Here is a 21,589-nt window from a genome sequence, read left to right as displayed (position 1 = left end):
TCAGGAAGGGTTTCCAAGTTGAAAAAGAGGAGGGGGGGGCACAACCAAGTATCGTTTCAGCCGGAGACTCGGAAAGAATGAAAAAATAAAAAATGCAAAGTGTGTTAAACAACTATATCCCTCGCAGATGTTTGTTCGCCGGTTGTCTCGCGGTGTCTGGGTAAAAAACAGGATTTTTGTATCAATTCGACGCTCTTGGACACCCCGCGGGCTCGTATTTGGTACGAACCAAGCGAATGTCAGCCGCCGTGAGAACGGCCTCCTTGTTGCCAGGGTAACAGTGATGCTGTAGAGTAAACGTAAGCAGATATAGTCATCAACATTAAAAGTGCTGCTCCTGAAGGGATCGGCCAGATATTCATAAACAAGCGTGTGTGTCGCAGTCATTACGATTGCTCCAACGGCTGATGTGTTTGTGAATGTGCATTTATCGCATTTTGGTGGACGCTAGTATGACTTATAGAAGTGCTCGATAGTGTCCCTCATCTTAAAATCATGTGCAGGCTAGTATAAATAACACAGGGCCTGAGAATGTTACCATCATAAAACCCTATTCGAGGGTAGTAGAAAGGCTTGATTTAGCAACAAGTACAATCCGATCAACTGATTTATTCCTTCTTTGATTCGTGAACACATTCATTCATTCATTCATTTATCTTCAGTAATTAATTGATCCTTATCACAGCCTTCGTGGATCCTGATAATATAGCCAGGCCACCAAGAAACATGTTTTTAGGAGGTTGAAGGAAACCAGAGAACCCAGTGGAAACACACACAGGGAGAACTCCCCACAGATTAACCAGATCTCATGAATTTAGCTACAGACTTTGGATCTGTCAGGCATCAATGCTACACTCTGTGCCACAGTGTCACACTTTCTTTCTTTTTAGGTTAGTGCTCATTTAAGAGCTATGTCGAGGGGTAGGTACTCCAGCCAGTGTTTCAGGTATTTGGGCAGCAAGCAGAAATTCATACCACTATATGGGTGCCAGAGAAGAGCTTTGATGAACCTCTTGCTTTTATCTTGATAAGTGTCTTCAGGTAAGTGGGGCTGGTTTGTTTTCTGGCTTTGTAGGCAAATATCAGTATTTTAAATCTGATGCAGGCACCTAAAGAAAGATGGAGCAGCTGCATTTCTGGGTCAATTACAAGGATTGGATGGCATGCAGGGGAATAACTGCAAACCAGAAGCAAGTTGCAGTAGTCCTAACTGAAGGTGACAAGGGACTGAAGAAATCCTTGATTAGCCTCCATGGAGATAGCTTGATCCTTTGATGTTGTACCGACAAAACCTGCATGGCTGAGTAAGGTTAGCATTAAGAAGAGAGAAGGATGGTTAATTGTTCAGGTTGTGTGCATTGACAGCAACAAGTTTAAAAAGTGACATGCATAACATGCTGTTTAAGTGTGTCACATGCTTAAAAGACACAATATTCCTTAGATCATGGGGAATACAGGGAGATAAAGTGAGAGAGAAAAATTAAAGGTACTCACAATGTAGACATACACCATGTAAGTTTGTAAGTTGAATACATGTGGAACTATCCTTTGTTTCCTACCATAAACTACAATCAACACAATCCCATCATCAGTAAACTAATACTAGTTAAAATAGCAAAGCTACCTATTGTGGTGTACTGTATAACCATTGAATCCTGGTTTGTATTTACACACTATGGCCTACTTTTTAGCTCGCTTTTTCGAGCCCTTTGATTGCTATTCTCACACTACCAGCCTTGGGCAATGCTCTCTCTTTCCTGCTAATCCATGAGATCAGAGTAGCTTCCGGGATGCCAGACTTGCTGGATTACAGTGGCCTCATGATCACAGGTCCATTCCTGCTGATTACCGAGCGCGGAATGCATGGAATGGTGCAACTGTATTTTGATTGTTTACTGACAAGAGGAAACATGATAAGAGTCATATGACTGTGTGAGGCCTAGTCTGCCTAATCTACCACCTTTCCCTAGAATCGACTCATGTTACTAAAAATGAAACACTGTAAATCTGTTTAACACCGTGTGCATTTTGTGAGTCTTTCCTAACATTTGCATGTGTTGGTAATTAACTGATGAGTTAAATCTGCTCTGTTTATTGAGATCCAGTCCCTGCAGTACTGAAATCGAACATTCTTGGCCTAGATTTTGTACTGAAATGCATCACAGGTCTGCTACACTGACACCTGATAAGCAAATTAGACATTAACTGATTTGAGTAGATTTTTTGGGGTGGAAATTTGGCATCATTAGTGTGATTTAATGTCACGACAGCAAACCCAAGAAATATCATTTCACCTATTTGGCGACCCCTTGTGGCATAAATATAGCACATCTGGATATTCAACAGGATGCAGATGTACATTTTTGTGATGCAACGCCATAAAAGAAAAGCTGAGGGATTTTTTCCATCTGAATTTGTAATAAATAATTTCATACAAAGTTTAAGGGAAAACAAACTGGTCTATTAACAAACGGGTAGCAAAAGACTTGTTACTGAGTTCTTATAACATAGTCTCAAAATAAGTAGGTCTAATATAGCTTCAAAATCATATGACACTTTAGAATCCTATTTAAAATTAGAAAATGCTTGTGTTCTGAGTGGAATTTATAACAGGAGGCACACTACTAGCAGGAGACACAGATAGCGAAGCAGAAGAGTTCATGTTTGTACAGTAAAACATTTCCACTCCATGTGAACAGTCCTTAGGAGACAGTCCCGTCATAATCAATCCGATGATCATAATAAAAACTCCAGCTACGAGAATAAGTGCTGGCATTATTTTTTTCATCTGAAACCAGCGCCCACTGGAGAGTTTCAGGAAACAGGCAGAGGGAATGATGAAGATCAGAGGCGTGGCACTTAGAACACCCTAAAAGACACAGATACACACACACACACAGACAGTTTTACACAATTAACTGTATATATGTGAAAAGAAAAAAGCTAGTGATTGGCATAGTGATTGAACGGAATGAGCACATTCGGTTCAATATTTAAAGTAAACGATCCACGAGTATTTTGTAAAACATATCATTGTAAAATGTCAGCACTAACATTCAACTCCAGCACAACACCAAGACAGTCGTACGAGAGGGATATTGCTGTAACCACTAATATTATCGCCAAGGTAACCACAATGTGGGCTGTGCTGCTAAGAAGTCCATTAAAAAAGACATTCGACACCACCTGAAAGACAGAAAATGGGAGAGACTCCGTAAAACAGCAACAATTTCAGTGTGCTCTTAGTCGGACGGCTAAAGCATGCTACTGTGCACTCTAAAATAATGCCATTATATTGAACAGAGTACAAAAGCATGTCTGAAGAAACTATTTTGGACCAATACTATACTTCTATTCTATTCTACACATTATTATCAAGAATGATGTATTCTATTTGATCATTATGTATTCTATTTGGTACACTGTGTCTTCAAAACAAGGCATGTTTCACTCTGTCTAAAAAATTTGTACAGACTTTGTACAGAGTTTAAATAAACAAATGAGTTGCCGTGGGTCTGTTCAAAACTTTATGGAAGTACTAAATGTTTTATAAATACTGGCTAATACATTCTGGCATGAAAAACATATTGTGAGTATACAATATAAAGTTCCTGAACAACTTCTCACTGATCAACTCTACATAAAACATCAAAACAGTTGTTGTACCTCTCTTGTCACCAAGCACTCCAAAGGGAAAGTAGTGATTATACTGAGTCCATAGCAGAATCGACCAAATGTGGCCAAGTTATCATATTTGCAGTAGTTCTCAAAAATATCACCTAGTATGAGAGAATACGAGACAATCATGCACAGATTTATTCAAGGTTATATAGATTATTTGCATATGTACACAGCATTTCCTAGTTTTTTTGTGTCTACATAACTGGCTTTACCTTGTGTGTACCCAGTGAAAGTAGCATAGCCTGTAGCAGCAAATAGTGCACTGACTAGAGCAGCTGAGCCGACAGACACATGTGTGATCCAGGACCAGTTATTTAGAGTGGGCTCCTTGAGCGACCCATAGATCATGAAGGTGTTGTGGTGGCAGATGAAGGCTGCAAAACAAAGAGCGTGTACAATGAAAAGTAAAGGATGCTAATACTAAACAATATCAGTGTTTTTTTTAGTATTTTTTTATTTCAGAGCTACCTCACCAAAAGACATAACACCGACTGCTTGAAACGCGTTCCATTGTGCAAACACCCATGCCTCCTTAGAGGGGGAGCTATTTAAAAAAAAGTGCAGCTTTTTTAACATTAACATGAGCCATGCAGACTTTTTTTACATAATATTTGTTCATTTCTTATATATTTTTAATATTTGATATGCTTTTTTGTGTTGTGAAGTAGAACACACTAGTTAATGAACATCTAATGTGAATAAGAAAGCATAAATATTATAAATACACTACATTTATTTTATTAGTTTCACTGTAATTACTGAAAATAAATTTTAAAGGGGTTCAGAAAAGTTAAAGAGCATGTGATGCAGAGTACGGTACATTTGTGGTCCCAGTGTTACAGCCCTCACGGCTACTATGACAATGATGACCAAGGTTAACAGCATGGACACTAATGAGATCTGAAAGAGAGGGTCATTGTAATTTTCATTCCACAGTAACAGAAATATCCTTATTGTTAAGATAAAGAAACTAATGAATCTGAGTATTCTCAAATTACTGAAATTACTGTTTGTAATTAGTAGTTATAATCTCTGAGTAGCTACCTTTCCCAGTTTAGCCATATCTCTGTACAGTGAGAGAGGAATTGTGAAGAGGATGGTAGATGCCAAAATGACAAAGTGCCTCTCTGCCAGAATATGACTTGGACCAACTAAAAAAAAACACCAGAAGTAGTCTAAATGACTATAGACACAACATATCACTGAGTCATTGCTATGATATTAATTAGCATACCTCCTGGTATCCTCTGAAACACTTTGGTCATAGTATCTCCAGTGATGATGTTGTAACTTATCATTGCTGGATGAAATGATGAAAAGAGTGTTACATGTGATCTCTCACACCCCTTATGTCAATGTTGGCCATTTTATAAGATAACGGTGATTGAGATCCCTCTATTGTGCACTTCAGATAAAAGCGACCACAATAGGGACTCCATTAACCTGCATATCTTGGTTGGTGAAGCATTATATGACATGGGGGATCTCTTGGAGATCGGGATAGGCCACAAATCAAAAATGCCCAGCCAACAGCAGCCATGTGGTCTGAAATTGACCACTAAACAAGTCTAGTAACACAAACTATTCAAGACAAAAAGAAGCAAACTGCGCATAGCAACAAATTATACATAGCAACAGATGAGCTATAGCCAGTGAATGTATACCTACAAAGTGTTCCTGTATAAATATGCCTGATAAAACAGCCAAAAACACAAAGTAACTGAAATAAATGAATATCAATCAATACGCTTTCGACTTGTTGTGCTTATTGTCTATAACAAATGATAGAAGGGTAGTAATTACCGATGAATGGATAGAGGAACTGCAGGACTGACAAAATAAGATATCCAACAAAGCCAAAAGTGCTGTGTACAAGAGACTGGTAACTGTGTGTCCCTGACAGGTTTCCCCCTTTTATTAACAAGATGATTGAGTAGTCTGTAGAGGAAAGATACACACAGTATAACAGAATATAGTACAGTATCACATCACAATGATAAGGTCAATATATTTTTTCCCTTTAAAAAAAATCAAAGAATTATAAAATATAGCCAAAACACTTGAAATCACGACAAGAAACATGAAAATTATTGCTAAAAACAAAAACACAGTATTTTAAATTTTGCATATTAGCTCGTGTTGAAAGAGAATTAAAGATTTGGCACCTGTAATGATTGCAACCAGAAATAGCAGCAGCAGTCCCAGAGGTAGACCCGCCTGAGCCATTGCAAATGGCAGGCCTAATCAAAGAAAACACACTGTAAAATGTATTTATTGCCAATATTTTTATTATGTTAAATTGTATCTAGCCCATTTAGTTTATTCTACACATACGCATTTTGATTTTTCTTCACATTCTTCATACTGAGAACCGATTCATTTGAATTTGAGTCTCACTTAGGTTGCATGAGTCTCATATATGTTCTTGTCTGTCACCCAGTTTTCCTGGGAAAGTCTCTGGATCCGCTGTGATCCTGACCGGGGGGGCTAGTGAGGATGAATGAATGAATGAATGAATGAATGATAAATGATCTTCAGCTGACCTAGCTGTTCAGTTTTTCAGTCTTGTGAGAGTCTCTGTGATGGTTCAATAGCTCTATTGACAGATTTAGAGTAAAGGAAAATTTCATACATTTCACAACAACCTGCCCTTGGAGAAAGCTGAACATTGTTCATTGTTCGTTGTGATTACACTGCTGGTGGGCCAACTGTAAAATGTGATCATGCACATGCAGTACATTCCAGTGTTCATAGTTATAAGTTGTTTTTTCAATCATAAGTAGGAATTCACGTTTTCTCTTGTTATAAATAGTGAACTAATGAGCAACCCTCGTGCTCAGTCATATGATCTTACACCAGGGGGCTCAGTGAGACTGTCAGATTTTCTGTTGTCCAGAAAAAAAGAAAGAGACAAAAAAAACCTACAAATGAGACCTCTCCTAAAAAATAATCTAAAAATCCAACTATAACATAAATAATAAATAAAATTAAAAATATACATGAGTCAACCCTGGTTACATTATTATAATTATGTTTACATTGTAATATATCAAAGACATTTAATACATGATTACCACAATGAAAGGTTTACTATGATATAATTAAAATCTTATGGAATAACATCATATAGGAAGCATTAGACTATATAATATGTAATATTGATCTGAATGCAGGCCATTACTCTTTACAATGGGACTCAAACTACATTACATACAGTTAATCTCTGATGTGGTCTTACATTGATCTTACAGTTCAGCTCTAATTTAAATACAGAATGCAAAGCAAACAGTAGATATTGACTGATGATGCCTACCAATAAGTCCGGATCCAATGATGGAGTTAATGAAATTGAACGAGGCAGATGTCTTGGAACTTGTGCCTCCTTCAGCATGCTCCAAACGCGGTGAAAGCAACGCCTTCTCCTCATCCCGCTAAACAGAGGTTCATAAATGTTAGTCTTCACCACACGCATCTTGCTATGATGAACTTATTATTAATTTTTTTCTTGTACGTGCGCCCTACCTTGTGAATAAGTCTACTCCTGCCATTCGCTTTCTTCTCCATTTCAACACGTGAAAAAGTTTCAGGCGCATCAGCCGACAGGGGGCGCTGTGCTTCACCTCGGACTCGGACCACGATTAATGACGAAGATGACGAAAGTGATGACGGCGCCGACTATGGCTGTAAAATTGTCATCACAACGCACGTGCTTTTTGGAATGATAAAAAAAAATATTGACTTAAAGTTAATGAATCATAATTGTTTTTGTGAAGCAAATCGTTTTTAAACTATATAATTATAATAGCAAAGTATTTTATGAATACATGTAGAATAAAAAAAAAAACTCCATAGTCGTCGTAACCCCCACCCCCACCCCCCAAAAAGGCAACCTACATGCTGGTCTGGCTTGTTTTGGATCTGGAGTCTGGTCCTAGGAACACTGGGTGCAAGACAGGGACAATTCACCTTTTATGGGATGTCAGTCCATCTTAGTGCACTATACACGCAATCACAATCTTATCGCAAGTTATGGGCTATTTTAAATTCCAGAGACACCAGAGAAACCAAATGAACCCTATGTGAACATGGTGATGTGAAACTCCACATAGACATTAACCCAGTCTCAAGATGGAACTAGGGACCCTGGAGTTGATGTTAAAGTGACAATGCTGAATCCAATGGAACTCCCACCTATATTGTTTAATGAAAAGTAAAAAGCTGTAAGCTTCATTCAACCATCAGATAATATGACTTATTATAATGTAGGTATTACCATGACAACCCTTTTGTTTCTAGCTTTAAAAAAAAATCTTTTATTTAATTTAATATGCTTTAAATATTTGAGCTTTCTTTAATTATATTGTGGAATTCTATTATCCTACTGCAGTAACTGTGTTTATTTCTTCTACCATTCTTCTGCATTCTTTGACCATTTTAACAGTGGGTGTATTAAATGTGCATCAATAATTTGGCTTTAATGAGAAATACAGGAAAAAAACAGCAGAATGATACTGATTTGAAATCAAAGTGAAAAACAAGTGAAGATGCCTTGTTATGTCCCAAAATTGCACATTGTGCATACAAGTAAGCACATGTGACCAATAGGGGACTGATGGGCAAAAGAAAACCACATCCCCTACATGTGAATAATTAAATATGTGGTAAATAAAAACAATAAGAAAGCTACAATACCAATAGGTACAATAAAATTCTTCTAAAAATGTCCTGTTCACACATCCCAGATGAAAGTCATGATGTATGACATAACATGAAATGTAGCCTATATAAAAAGAGCCTCTCTATCTATCTATCTATCTATCTATCTATCTATCTATCTATCTATCTATCTATCTATCTATCTATCTATCTATCTATCTATCTATCTATCTATCTATCTATCTATCTATCTTTTAGTGCTATTCTAATATTAACAACTGTGTATCAGCATTAGCCTTTCAAACAATCATCTATTTTTAATTAAGGAAAAGCTTTCCAAATCCCTATAGAGCAGGGTAGATAGAGAGAGCAAAGCCAGCCCTTCCTCTGTTCTTTTCCCTTTGCACTTTTTTCTTGAGTGTTGCATCTCTAAGCTTTGACTGGTCTCTGCTGCTGCTAAGCAACTGTCATGTGACATCTGACTGATCTCTCAGAAGTTTCCTTGGAGATTTGCAGGTTCCATCACACTGATTGGTCAGACTCACGCATCTTCAGGTTGCATTAAAAAAAAAAAATTGCCAAAGGGTCTAAAACACTGGTAAACTGACAAGAATAAATGAAATCAAGTTGTAATCAAATTACAAAAATGATCAAACTAACTGCAGATAACAGTCTGTGAATGTATTAAAAATAGTTGTGAGTGTGAACCTTTGTGGAATAATCTGTATTTGTGAACCTTTTTGTAACATTTTATGATTTGTGTTACATTTTAGGAATCATTCATGCAGCAATCTAGAAACTTCCAGAGGTTAAAAACTTTTACTTCTACATATAATACATAACTGCTTTTACATCACTATTTATAAAATTCCTTAAAATCGAAAAAGTAAACATGTCTCATAATCTGCTTTGTGGGAAAATGTGTGACAAATTAGTTTATTAGTCATTTGTTTATTAGTCACTAGTTTCATGTGTAAGCATTACTTTATTACTTGTTAATTTATTAGTCACTGCTTTAGTGTGTAAACATTAGTTATAAGTTTATTAGTAACTAATGGAAATAAACTATTCAATCTAACTGCTAGGTCTGTGAGATTATTTTGTATGGAACTTTATATATTATCTCCATGTCTTTGTGGACTTCTTCCAGGTTTTCTGGTTTCCTCCAGCCTTCCAAAAACTCTGGCTGCAGGTAGACTGGCAACTCTTAATTGCTCCTAGGTGTGGATGTATGTTCATGATGCCATGTGAATAAATCAATGAATGAATGAATTCATAAATTATCAAATAATCAACCAATCAATATATATTTTTTATCACTAAGCTTGATTAACCATTCAGTAATTTAAGCTGGTCAATTGAAATTTATGTTGTGTAGGCCTACTTGTCTCTTGTTTTAAATAAATCTGTATAAATTACATCTTTCCCCTGCCTCATTCGAAGAGCTTGTTATTATACACTGATCAGGCATAACATTATGAGCACTGCCAGGTGAAGTGAATAAGACTGATTATCTCCTCATCATGGCACCTGTTAGTGGGTGGGATATATTAGGCAGCAAGTGAACATTTTGTCCTCAAAGTTGATGTGTTAGAAGCAGGAAAAATGGACAAGAGTAAGGATTTGAGCGAGTTTGATGAAGGGCCAAATTGTGATGGCTAGACAACTGGATCAGAGCATCTCCAAAACTGCAGCTCTTGTGGGGTGTTCCCGGTCTGCAGTGGTCAGTATCTATCAAAAGTGGTCCAACGAAGGAACAGAGGGTCATGGGTGCTAAAGGCTCATTGATGCATGTGGGGAGTGAAGGCTGTCCCCTGTGGTCCGATCCAACAGACGAGCTACTGTTGCTCAAATTGCTGAAGAAGTTAATGCTGGTTCTGATAGAAGGGTGTCAGAATACACAGTGCATGACGGGTCAGGGCTGTTTTGGCAGCAAAAGGAGGACCAACACAATATTAGGCAGGTGATCATAATGTTATACCTGGTCGGTGTATTTTCATTACATAATCTTTTATGATTAGTAAAGTCTGGAGTAAGATGTCTATTGTAGGCCACAAGATGTCGTTGTAACACTTCACAAATAATAAGGTTTATTATAATGAGGTATGAGTTTAGTGTTTGGATGAAGTGTCTGATGAAGACAAGTCTGCTTTTAGGAGCTTTGCGCAAGTGAATACTGTCCACCGCTCACCATATAAACAACATACAAAGCGTTAACCGAGAGAGTCATTTCAACAGTTAGTTCACAGACACAGTTCAAAACAAATCATGTCGAAGATCTGTTTCCAAGTCTTGTGCTGTAGAGCAAATCAGGATATTGGAAGATATTTCCAATTATGAGAGAGACAGATGCACTTTTAATGCCACTACATGATACAGTAGTTTATCACTGCAAAACTTCCAGTCTCCTCGCGCTCAGCCTCTCCACGGACACACAGGTGCGTAACCTAATGTCTAAAACTACACATTACCATGCCAAAATAGCACGACTGGACAGAGGTTAACTAATGGCAACCAGAGGTGGCGTGTCACATTTCCCAGACTTGACAGTGTGCGCTTTTTGGACGTGGCCGGTAGACAGTGGCGTCAGCGCTGAGTCTCTCTAATGAAGAACCGGAAGTGCTGTTTGGCTCTCCTCTCAGGCGCGTCTCAGTGTAGTTATGAATTCAGCTCGCTCGGGTCCACTGTGATTTCTTTATTTTGCTCGAGAACACGCAGATTTCACTTCTTCTCCATTTTTTTCTTTTCTTTGAAATATAGTGCGAGTTCTGTGTATTTATTGCTCGTTTTTCCCCCCCGGCTGCGTCGATTTGCCTTGGATTTTGAATGCAAAATACGACTTTCAAGGCGTTTTCCCTCTGAGCCTGGTTCAACAGTGATGATGGTGAGTGTCAAAAAAGTCTGACTGGGTGTTTTCTAAAATGAAATCGTACATAATATATGCAATTATATCACAGTTACAGTTCACGAACATACTTTTAAGGCTGGACCACTTTGCTGATTAGATGGTGCAGAAGATGGGCAGCTCCAGATGTTATAGCGTTTGAGTGAGGCGTCTAACAGCTGGCTTGGCATAGTTAAAGCGAATAAAAATGTTTTAGTCTCTTTCTTTCTTTATTTGCTGTCTCTTTGTGCGAAGTTGATTCAGACCAGATCCTGTTGATTGCATACGTACAGAACATTCCATTGTAAATATTTCAAAGTTAATTTAAAAGTATTATATTTGCTGTCAGAATAAAAGTATATAGAGACTATAGAGAGATTAGGCTGTTTGTTTAGTCGTCATCTATCTATCTATCTATCTATCTATCTATCTATCTATCTATCTATCTATCTATCTATCTATCTATCTATCTATCTATCTAATTTAATTAATATATATACTCTATATACAATTTGGACAATAAATCAGACACTATGCCACTGGCTAAGCCTAACCGAAAGCCCTACAGGTTATACAATTTCCCAGTTATTGATTATTTTATTCTCTATTAACAGCATTTGTTGTGCAGAAAGAGCCAGAGAGAGCTTAGACAGTAGATGGGTTGCCAGATTGGATGGACTGACTAAAGCCCACCTAATTCACCATAATGCAGCCCAAATGAAATTATATTTACCTAATTATAAATTATATCTGTCAACAAAATTATAGCGAAACTAGATTGTGTCTACCACCCGAGGGACAATTTCCCTTCCCAATAGGATTATAAACAGATTAATTAGATAGTATACAATCAATCTGGCAACAAAACAAAATCAAGTGCTGAACAGGGCGGGTTTGGCATGTTCCAGACTCTCAAGCGTTTGAGCATACATGTTGTTTTTTGGCATGTGTGTAACAGGTCTTTGCGTGAAATGTTTAATGGCGAAACCCACGGATGTTCAGAGATAAGACATCTCTAACTATATGAAATATATGTATTAAAAGTTAAGAATGGTTAAAGATATGGGAGTGTTTGATGCTCATAGTTTTGTGTGAAATTGGGATTGGATAAAATAATATTTCCATAATATATCCAAAAGTCAACAGCAGGCTCAGTAGTAATCTACACTTTAGGTAATATATGTGCAGTGACCCTGGCTGACCCAGTGTTAACGCTTATAGCATTGAACTTGCTTTTGCATTGTCAATTTGCATGCCCATGCTGCATCCTGGATGTTTTTTTTTCCCGGTGTGAGCTTTGAAATCAGGCTTCACTTTTCAGACAGCCACACAGGTTAAGTAAAATTACCAAAATACAGTGGCAACATTTTTATAAATTATTAATTATGTTGTTGGACTGTAGCGTGAATATTTGTTATATGGCAATAATAATATATCTGAACCGCCGCTCCATGTCTTGCAGTTTTTACACACTCTTAGAAACATGTTCACTAAACTGTAGAAATGTAAATCTAATTCTAAATCTAGAAATGTTCTTACAGTCTACCTTTAAAGCTTAACTTAATCTTAAAAGATTATAGTATAGTATAGTCTATTATTGCCTATTCAGCCAGCTTAAATCCATTTTATCATGCAACATACCTATGTTTCCGTGTGAAAGATACATAAAAAGAACAAAAGAGTTTATTGTGCATGTGTATATTGTGAGGGTACAGTATAGGTTGAATAAGGTTTTGGTTCAGGAATTGTTTTTTTGCAGAGACGTACATCTACATAGACATACAATTAATATAACATGTCTTCTTAAGGTGCATAAAAGTATTTTTAATGTGTAAGCACAATCGAGGAATTTGACAAGTGAACAAGTGTTCATTTCTAACCTGAGATTCTGTTTACCTGTACCTCATTCTATTCTATTCTTTTCTGACCACCGCATCTTTCAGGAGGAGTTAGTTGTTTTATGTTAGATCACATATGAGTGTGTACGCGGTTGGACCCATTATCGAATGCAGTGAGTGTTTCAGGGATTTGCTGCCAAGTGCTCTATTAGTGGTTTTCAGTTTCACTCCAGGAAATGTCTCCACACTTACGCAAGGCTTCTTGTTTCACAATATGTATTTTACATTTGATTTATGCTGAGAAACCTATTGTGGTTGAGAATTCAGGACCACGGACAACATCACTCGTAATCTTGCATGCACCATGTCTATTATTTCTGTCTGTTTTTTGTTTCCATTTGTGTGTATATGTGTGTGTGTGTAGATTGACAATGATATATACATTTCATTGTAAGTACAATGAAATATCACTATCTCCCATTACCAATTACGTTCCATGGGGTACACATCATTGATACAACACAATGGACACTCCAGTCACGCAGCAGGCTTTTTTTAATGCCCTTAGTGCAATGCTGTATGTGTTCCACCTTTGCATGGTGGCAAATCTTATAGTTCCTTATAGTTGTACTTGTATAATGGGGTGGAAACATGAAAAAAGGGAAATCTGAAGAGATTGTGGGTTGTTGGTATAATAACATATTGATTATCCGTAGTGGGGTGTAGCCATGATATTTCAGAGACTTACATAAGGGAAGATGAGGGATAAACTGAGATCAGTACAACAGACTGTCACTAATATGCTATAATACATACTGGTGTAGTGTTGGACTTTTTAAATGCTTTTTTGTCCTAAGACAGTCTGAAACCTTTTTTTCTCAATGGGATTTTGTTTCTTTCTAAGATAGGACACTAAATGTGTATCAGTAAGCATTACAATAGATTCTGGGTTTCTGTGCAGAATTTCACATGTTCTCTAGTTTGCATGGGTTTCCTCTGGATTCTCTGATTTCTTCCCAAAGGCTAGATTGCCCCAAGGGGTGAGTGAGTGAGTGAGTGAATGTGTGTGTGCATGATAGATAGACCAGTATTTATAGAGAACCAGGATCTGCTTTAATATCCACCATGTCCCTCTTCAGGATTAAGCAGCTACTGAAGATGAATAAGTAAATTAATCTTCAGTCGTTAGTAATCCTAATAAATAATACATAGTCATCATATTTATTTGTACAGACATACATTTTTGTAATGAAAATAAAACCAATCATTCATCATTCATCTTGATCAGGGTTCTAGAGCCTGTTCTAGGAAAAGTGGGCAGGAAGCATGCAGAATACACTCTAGTCCACTGAATTCCACTCTAGAGCACTGAATTGGGCAGTGTGCCCGCACACACACACACACACATTCTTTCAGACCAAGGGGCATAACCATTTAGCAAAATCAATCCCCCTACTGGCATGTTTTTATGAGGTAGGTGGAAACCAAAGAAACCTGAGGAAACCCACACAGTCTTGGGATGAATATACAAAACTCTACACAGACAGTAGCCTGAGCTGAAGAAGTGATGTGCCAACACAACCCACTGTGCCACTGTGACACCTATATAGAAACCGACACTGAGCTTTAAAAGTTTGAGCTAATGTAAAAAATACAAGGACTTTTAATTACTTTGTACCATTATCTGTATGATTATCCACAGCTTTTTATCCACAGCTCCAGTTTAGAGTCACTGTGAAAACTACAGTACATTTGAGCTACATTCAAAATATTCTGTAAAGAACCTTGCCTTTTTATTTTCATGTACAATTCATCTGTCTCAGTGTTATTTGATTAGTATTTGAGCAATCATATCATGCTCTGGAAATATGGTAGTTGAAGTATTATTTTGTTTTTGTTAAATCATTACGATTAACAAGGGCTATTGTTCTAACATGAGAATTGTTCCTTTTCCCAGTGCTGCCTCCATTACAACAACCTAATGAGTTACGAAGAAATGGTGACACTGTGTCATAATTCGGTTATTTGTCCAGTCTATGTTTCTTTTCAGTGTCTCTTATTTCTCTGGGTCCAGGACTATACACCTGTTGACACTCCACAGGAAGGACACAGGGACTCCTAAAGGCAGCAAATATATTGTAGCTAACCATGTGAAATTTTTAAAAAATCACTGAATAAGACGTTCTTCATTTTCAGCATGCTTTCTCTCTATTTTGTACTTCACTCGTTGGTGCATTATCTCCAGACGGTGTTTCAGAAAGGTGTCTAACTGATACCCTCTTCATTTCAATTCACTGACCATGGTTCTGAGTGGCAGAGTAGCGCAGCACAGTTTCAGGGTTCCTGGGTTTGATCCTGACCTTGTGTTACAAATTGTATAGAGTTTGCATTTTCTCCCTGTGTCCATGTGGGTTTCTCCTTACTTAACAAAAACATACCAGTAGTGGGATTGTCATATTTACATTGCCACTAGGTGTGAATGAGTATGAGTGTGTGTGTGATGCCCTACAATGTGCTGGAACTTGACCCTTTCTCACGCCCAGTTTTCCCAGGATCCACTGTAGGATAGTGGTTACTAAAGATAATTGTTGAATTAATTAAAAAAGTAAACATTATATAGCACCTTGCTGTCTACAAAATCTTGAAGTTAAAGAGCTACTATTACATATAGTAAAATAAAAACAATAGAACTTAAAAGACAAATAGCAAAATACGAAGTAAATAAGTACTTATTTTAATAGAAGTAGGTGAGCCACTGAATAAATTTGCACTTGTGTTTCTGTCTATCATTGACTGTCTGTATTTTTATGGCTGTAGCTGCTTCTCATATAGTGGACTAGCAGATCACTCAGGAGGTACAGGATGCAAAGATGGAACAGATTCTTGCACCGCCGGGACCACAAAGCTTCCGCCCGTTCACCCGGGAGTCGCTCAAGGCCATTGAAAAGCGAATTGCAGAAGAGAAGAGTAAAAAGCCTAAAAAAGAAGAGCAAGGAGGAAATATTAATGATGAGGATCAGCCACAACCTAACAGTGACCTGGGGGCAGGGCAGAAACTGCCATATATATATGGGGACATTCCCAATGGAATGGTGTCCACACCGCTGGAAGATCTGGACCCATTTTATTGCAATCAGAAAGTAAGTTTTGATTTGTTTTCACTCAGTCTGGAAATGCATTTGGGTGTGCGCTGCCTAATGGGCTTTTAGTAGAATTTGAGTGCTGACGTGGGTGGTAGGCTTCTGCTATTACACTGTTAATGTGTGAATGGTCATTCATGCAGTGATTTATAAAAGGTTTCAGTGCTGGTTTATTTGCATAATGAATGGCGTTTAGATGATTAACATGATTAGTAATGATAAAATTACAGCTTTTTTAATTTAATTTTTTTAAATTGATTGATTTATTTATTTTTATTAAACCAAGCTAGATGTTAGCCTTTTGAGGTAGATCAGAGGTTCTCAAACAAACAAACATTAAAATCCATAAACATAAACATTATTATCATATACACAGTGTTGGTATATATAACAATTGGAGTATAATCCAAATGTTAATATATCAGACACATTAGGCAATTATTCGAAGCATAATCATTTTTTTACCCACAACATCTAAACAAGTACACAGTTTTAAAAATGTAGATCCACAACTTCACTCTCTCTGACAGTGTTTCTGTAAAATATTAACTGCATGTTTTTCTAGTTACGTGCAGTAAATTGACATCAATCTGATTTAGATTGTTGAATTAATGAGCTTCATATTAAACCTATTCAATTTAAGTGTCAAGCCAGTTACGCTTAGAATTATTATAAATGTAACAAATTTGTAAAATTGTAAATAAATATTGCTGTGCCCTGTTTTTCAAAGTGCTTCACAGACCTCTGTGGAACCCCAGGATCACTTAGATAACATTCACAGAGTGTTCAGTCTTTATAGTTTTACTCATTCCTTTTTTACAATATTGTTTTGAACCGTATTTGTAGATCTAAATGTTGTCAAGAGCAAATGTTGGTGTAAAAGCATTTGTTAAGCTGAAACATTGATTAAACGTAAAAAAAAAAAAAAGTACGATATTAAATAAAATATATTTATACCTGGTAATCTGTTTATTGGGTTTTTATGTAGGTCAGTACTGAATGCACAAGAGACAACAGCATCCACCAGGACTGACCTACCATTTTGAATAATGTGTGATTGCATACAAGCAATAGCTTTGTTTCTGTCTTGTCTTTCTTTCAGACCTTTATAGTATTGAACAGAAGGAAGTCAATCTTCCGATTTAATGCCACTTCTGCCTTTTACATGCTCAGTCCATTCAACCCAATAAGAAGAATAGCAATTAAGATTTTGGTACATTCATATCCTTTCCATATGCTGGTAATATATTTCTTTCAGTTTTATCTCTTTCCTACAATTGTCCTATGGTGTGGTAATAACAGTTGTGACTGAAAATGAGTTTTAAGCATAAGTAACATTAATAACCTGAAAACTAGGAAATAAAAATATTAGTTTGTTATTCTGCCTGTAGGTTTTACAAATTCAGATATTTTTAAACCATGTTTTTCTTGACTGCAACTGTCACATTGTTCAACATAATAATCATGTGCACCATCCTTGCAAACTGTGTGTTTATGACTTTCGTGGAACGTCCGGATCGTCGGACCTTGTTCAAGAATATAGAGTAAGTCCCTCTGACTATTAGTACTGAATATAGAGTATGAAATTAATACCGCAGATGAACTCATCATACCTCAGATAATTCATAACACATCCCTTGGTCTTTTGTTTGTGATTGCTATTGGCATTGTTTTTACAGGTACACATTTACTGCGATATATACATTTGATTCATTAATAAAAATCTTAGCCATGGGCTTCTGTATAGGCAAATTTACCTTCCTCAGAGACCCATTCAACTGGCTGGACTTCACTGTGATCGTGATGGCGTAAGTACAGGACAATGCACACATGTCTAACATATACACTGTGTCTTGATAAGCTCATTTAACTCTAGTTCTTTTGTGCATTTTCTTAGGTGAGAAGTTTGTTCCAAGTAAGGACACTACTAGCTTAACTACATAGTTTATTAGAGTGGCATATAGTTTGTAGCGTTTACTGTGGGGTTTGTATGCAGTATTGCCATGATACTCAAGTTTCCTGCTCCAGAAGGGTTATTCCTTATATGTAGTATAGCTAGGTCTTCTTCTTCTTCTTTCAGCTTTTCCCTTCAGGGGTCGCCACAGCGAATCATCTCTCTCCACCTATCCCTATCTTCTGCATCCTCAACACTTACACCCACTAGCTTCATATCCTCATTTATTACATCCATATACCTCCTCTTTGGCCTTCCTCTTTGCCTCCTTCCTGGCAGCTCCATGTCCAATATTCTCCTACCAATATACTCACTCTCCCTCCTCTGAACATGTCTAAACCATCTTAATCTGGCCTCCCTAACTTTGTCCCCCAAACGTCCAACATGAGCTGTCCCTCTGATGTACTCGTTCCTAATCCTGTCCAACCTTGTCACTCCCAAAGAGAACCTCAACATGTTCAGCTCTGCTACCTCCAGCTCTGACTCCTGTCTCTGTCTCAGTGATACTGTCTCTAAACCATACAGCATGGCTGGTCTCACCACTGTCCTGTATACCTTCCCCTTGATTCTCGCTGATATTTTTCTATCACACAGAACTCCCGACACTTTTCTCCACCCATTCCAACCTGCCTGCACTCTCTTCTTTATCTCTTTCCCACACTCTACATTACACTGGACTGTTGGACCCCAAGTACTTAAACTCCTGTACATTCTTCACCTCTTTACCCTTTAATCTTACTGTTCCACTTCCCTCCGTTTCATTCACACATATGTAGTATAGCTAGGTACCAGTATAAAAATGGTAGTTTGGCGCTGAGCTACTTTGAGCCAAGGTTGATTGACAAGTGTTGCAAACTACCTTCACCAACATTGCATATATGCAATCTCAAAAGTCAGAATAATGAATCATATCTACTTCTTTCTCAGTGCTTGCTTTGGACAAGCATCGGAGTGATATTTGAGAAGTCAATCTCATCGATTTGGAATAATTCCCTTTCTGCAGTCAACAGCTTTGAGCCAGTCTATAAAAGCATGCTTGATTTGATGGATGTGTTTTAATTACCTTAAAGCTGTGCCAGACATGATCTTATTGATTAATCCTATCATTAAGTAGACACTTATCTGTCCAGAGTGGATCTAATATCTTTTTGCAACCAAGCTATGGACAGTCTTCAAAATCTGTACATTCATATTCAAGATTCATCCAGCATAAACTGTTCATTTGTGTCATCTGTACCATTGTTAAACATAGATAATGTCTGCTGTCTGTTTAGCTAATAAGATCTTGTAAAATCTCTGACCCTCTGACCTCTTACTGCCTTATATCAGGTATGTGACAGAATTTGCAAAAGGTTTGGGTAATGTATCTGCTCTGAGATGTTTCAGAGTTGTTCGGGCCCTGAAAACAATATCAGTTATCCCAGGTAAGGGCATGCTTATAATTTTACATTAAATGTAAAAATTCATTCTTTATTGTATTCTCTTGTATAATGCAACCTATTTGATTTATATAAAAAAACATTTAATTCCATTTATTAATTGTAATAAGGGATAATACTGATTAGTTTGATTGGTTTTTGATTAGATGATGGCCCTTATTTTACTTTATTTTTATTTGAATCTTATTTTTCTGTTGCTCACAGGCCTGAAGACCATTGTAGGAGCTCTGTTCCAGTCAGTAAAGAAACTTTCAGATGTGATGATTCTGACCGTCTTTTGTTTGAGTGTATTTGCACTGATTGCCATGCAGCTTTTTATGGGCAACCTGAGGAACAAATGCATAAAGATTCCAACAAACGACACTGATTTCAACCTCACCCAGTACTACAACGATCCAAGTGAGTGTTGTTGCCATGGTGAAATGTAAATTATTCAAACAGGTCTGGTCAGCAGTATAATGTTGGACTGATAGTTAAATAAAACCCAATAGTATTATTAATTAATCCATGTACAAGAATGGTGGGATATACAATCCAATCAATTTGTGATAAGGGAAGAGACAATAAAGACACAGCAGGACTATTGTCCATTACTGGGATCAGGAGCCATGAATCATGGACATTTCTTCTTGTTTAAAATGTACCCCCTGTGCTGAAAGATTTTCAGTATCTGTTTTAGTATCCTTCAGTATCCACGTGTTGCTCTCACCACCTCTCAGCCATTAGCATGCATTAGCAGGCGTAGTCCTCAGATCCCATGAGGCATAGATTAGACTCAGAAGGTGAGAGTTCATGGCTATCCAGGAGCAACAACTACTGACAGACGTGGCACAGGGGAGTGTGTAACTGTTTGCGCAATGGAAGATCAAACATAGTGGTAAATAAGAATACGTATGGTGAAGGGATTCTGTCAGCATTCAGATATAGAAGACGCAGTAGGGGAAGAACATGAGAAAGGAAGACAATCATGGTTACTTAACAGGAGGAAATGTGATGCTTATTCTAAAGTACTCTATTAGAACACAGTAAATTTTCATGGCAGACTGATGCTAATAGTAAGATATGGTTTGACTGCGACTGATACCATGACCAAAATGCCACTGACTGTACTATTTGTCCACATTTATTCAACTTTTAAATAAGTTCTTTTAACTATATTTGCTTAAATTCTATCTGTGTAGAAGTTAATTAATAATCACACCAATTAATAAAATATTCATAATATAAAGATATCACGTCTTGTTTCATGTAGGCAGGGACTGAACACTATCTTTCTTGTTTTTCTGTAGATAATTATTATACAATTGAAGGAATGAAAGATCCTCTGCTCTGTGGAAACAACAGTGATGCAGGGTAAGTAAACTTGATGATGATTATTGTTTAATAATATTATTGTTATCATATAATAATAATACTGATAATAATAATAATAATAATAATAATAATAATAATTATTATTATTATTATTATTGTATCAATTTCTCATACTGGTACCAGGTATAGGCCTAATATTGTGCTCATATACTCATCAAAATTGCCCAATACCAACAACTGATATCAGGTGATACTATAGTATACTAGGTGAGGCAAGTGAAAAATGAAATTAGGAAATTACGGATGGTTATACGGAGTAATCCATGAATCATAACCGTAATCAACAGCAGCAGTGAAAACAAACAAATGTTTAACATGGGATAATTATCATTAAGCATGGCTCAGAATTAAATCTGTGAAGACTAGTAACACAGTGGGTATAAGAATTGTTATCACAGATTGTTATCAAGGCTCAGGTGAACACAATCAGGTAACATATCAATGACTAGAAAATAAATAAATAACAGCATGAAAACAAAAATCAACAGCGAACCAAGCACACAGATACATACATTTTCTTCAAATATACTATGGATATAAATGAAGAAAAATTGATTACATTTTATATCTTAAGTTTTATATCTGTAAAAACTGTTTTGTTACACTGTTAAAATGCTCTACAT

General features: G+C 36.9%; 2 protein-coding genes across 3 annotated transcripts in view; one reads left to right on the top strand and one right to left on the bottom strand.

Moving 5' to 3' along the window:
• Positions 1-2,225: 2,225 nt before the first annotated feature.
• slc38a11 (solute carrier family 38 member 11) lies at positions 2,226-7,273 on the bottom strand. The gene is made up of 12 exons (XM_058392954.1): positions 7,204-7,273; positions 6,995-7,112; positions 5,847-5,921; positions 5,485-5,619; positions 4,916-4,981; positions 4,726-4,832; positions 4,502-4,581; positions 4,155-4,225; positions 3,894-4,055; positions 3,667-3,779; positions 3,055-3,186; positions 2,226-2,869 (listed from the first exon to the last, which is right to left on the bottom strand). The coding sequence occupies exons 1-12, from the start codon at positions 7,243-7,245 to the stop codon at positions 2,576-2,578; spliced, it is 1,395 nt and encodes a 464-aa protein (XP_058248937.1). The 5' UTR covers positions 7,246-7,273; the 3' UTR covers positions 2,226-2,575.
• Positions 7,274-10,929: 3,656 nt separating this feature from the next.
• scn1laa (sodium channel, voltage-gated, type I-like, alpha) overlaps positions 10,930-21,589 on the top strand; it is a 39,122-nt gene continuing 28,462 nt past the window's right edge. The window contains exons 1-8 of one of the 2 annotated variants that reach the window (XM_058392465.1): positions 10,930-11,221; positions 15,877-16,199; positions 17,302-17,422; positions 17,647-17,743; positions 17,879-18,007; positions 19,483-19,577; positions 19,797-19,991; positions 20,882-20,945. In XM_058392465.1, the coding sequence (XP_058248448.1) occupies positions 15,930-16,199; positions 17,302-17,422; positions 17,647-17,743; positions 17,879-18,007; positions 19,483-19,577; positions 19,797-19,991; positions 20,882-20,945 (971 nt within the window). In that variant the 5' untranslated portion in view covers positions 10,930-11,221; positions 15,877-15,929. The remainder of the gene's footprint in view (positions 11,222-15,876; positions 16,200-17,301; positions 17,423-17,646; positions 17,744-17,878; positions 18,008-19,482; positions 19,578-19,796; positions 19,992-20,881; positions 20,946-21,589) is intronic. The other variant, XM_058392467.1, reaches the window with a different exon arrangement.

This window comes from Hemibagrus wyckioides, linkage group LG06 (genome assembly GCF_019097595.1).
Source record: "Hemibagrus wyckioides isolate EC202008001 linkage group LG06, SWU_Hwy_1.0, whole genome shotgun sequence".
Lineage (NCBI taxonomy): Eukaryota > Metazoa > Chordata > Actinopteri > Siluriformes > Bagridae > Hemibagrus > Hemibagrus wyckioides.
The sequence above is the reverse complement of the archived record's forward strand: the minus strand, read 5'-3'. Positions and strand labels throughout refer to the sequence as shown.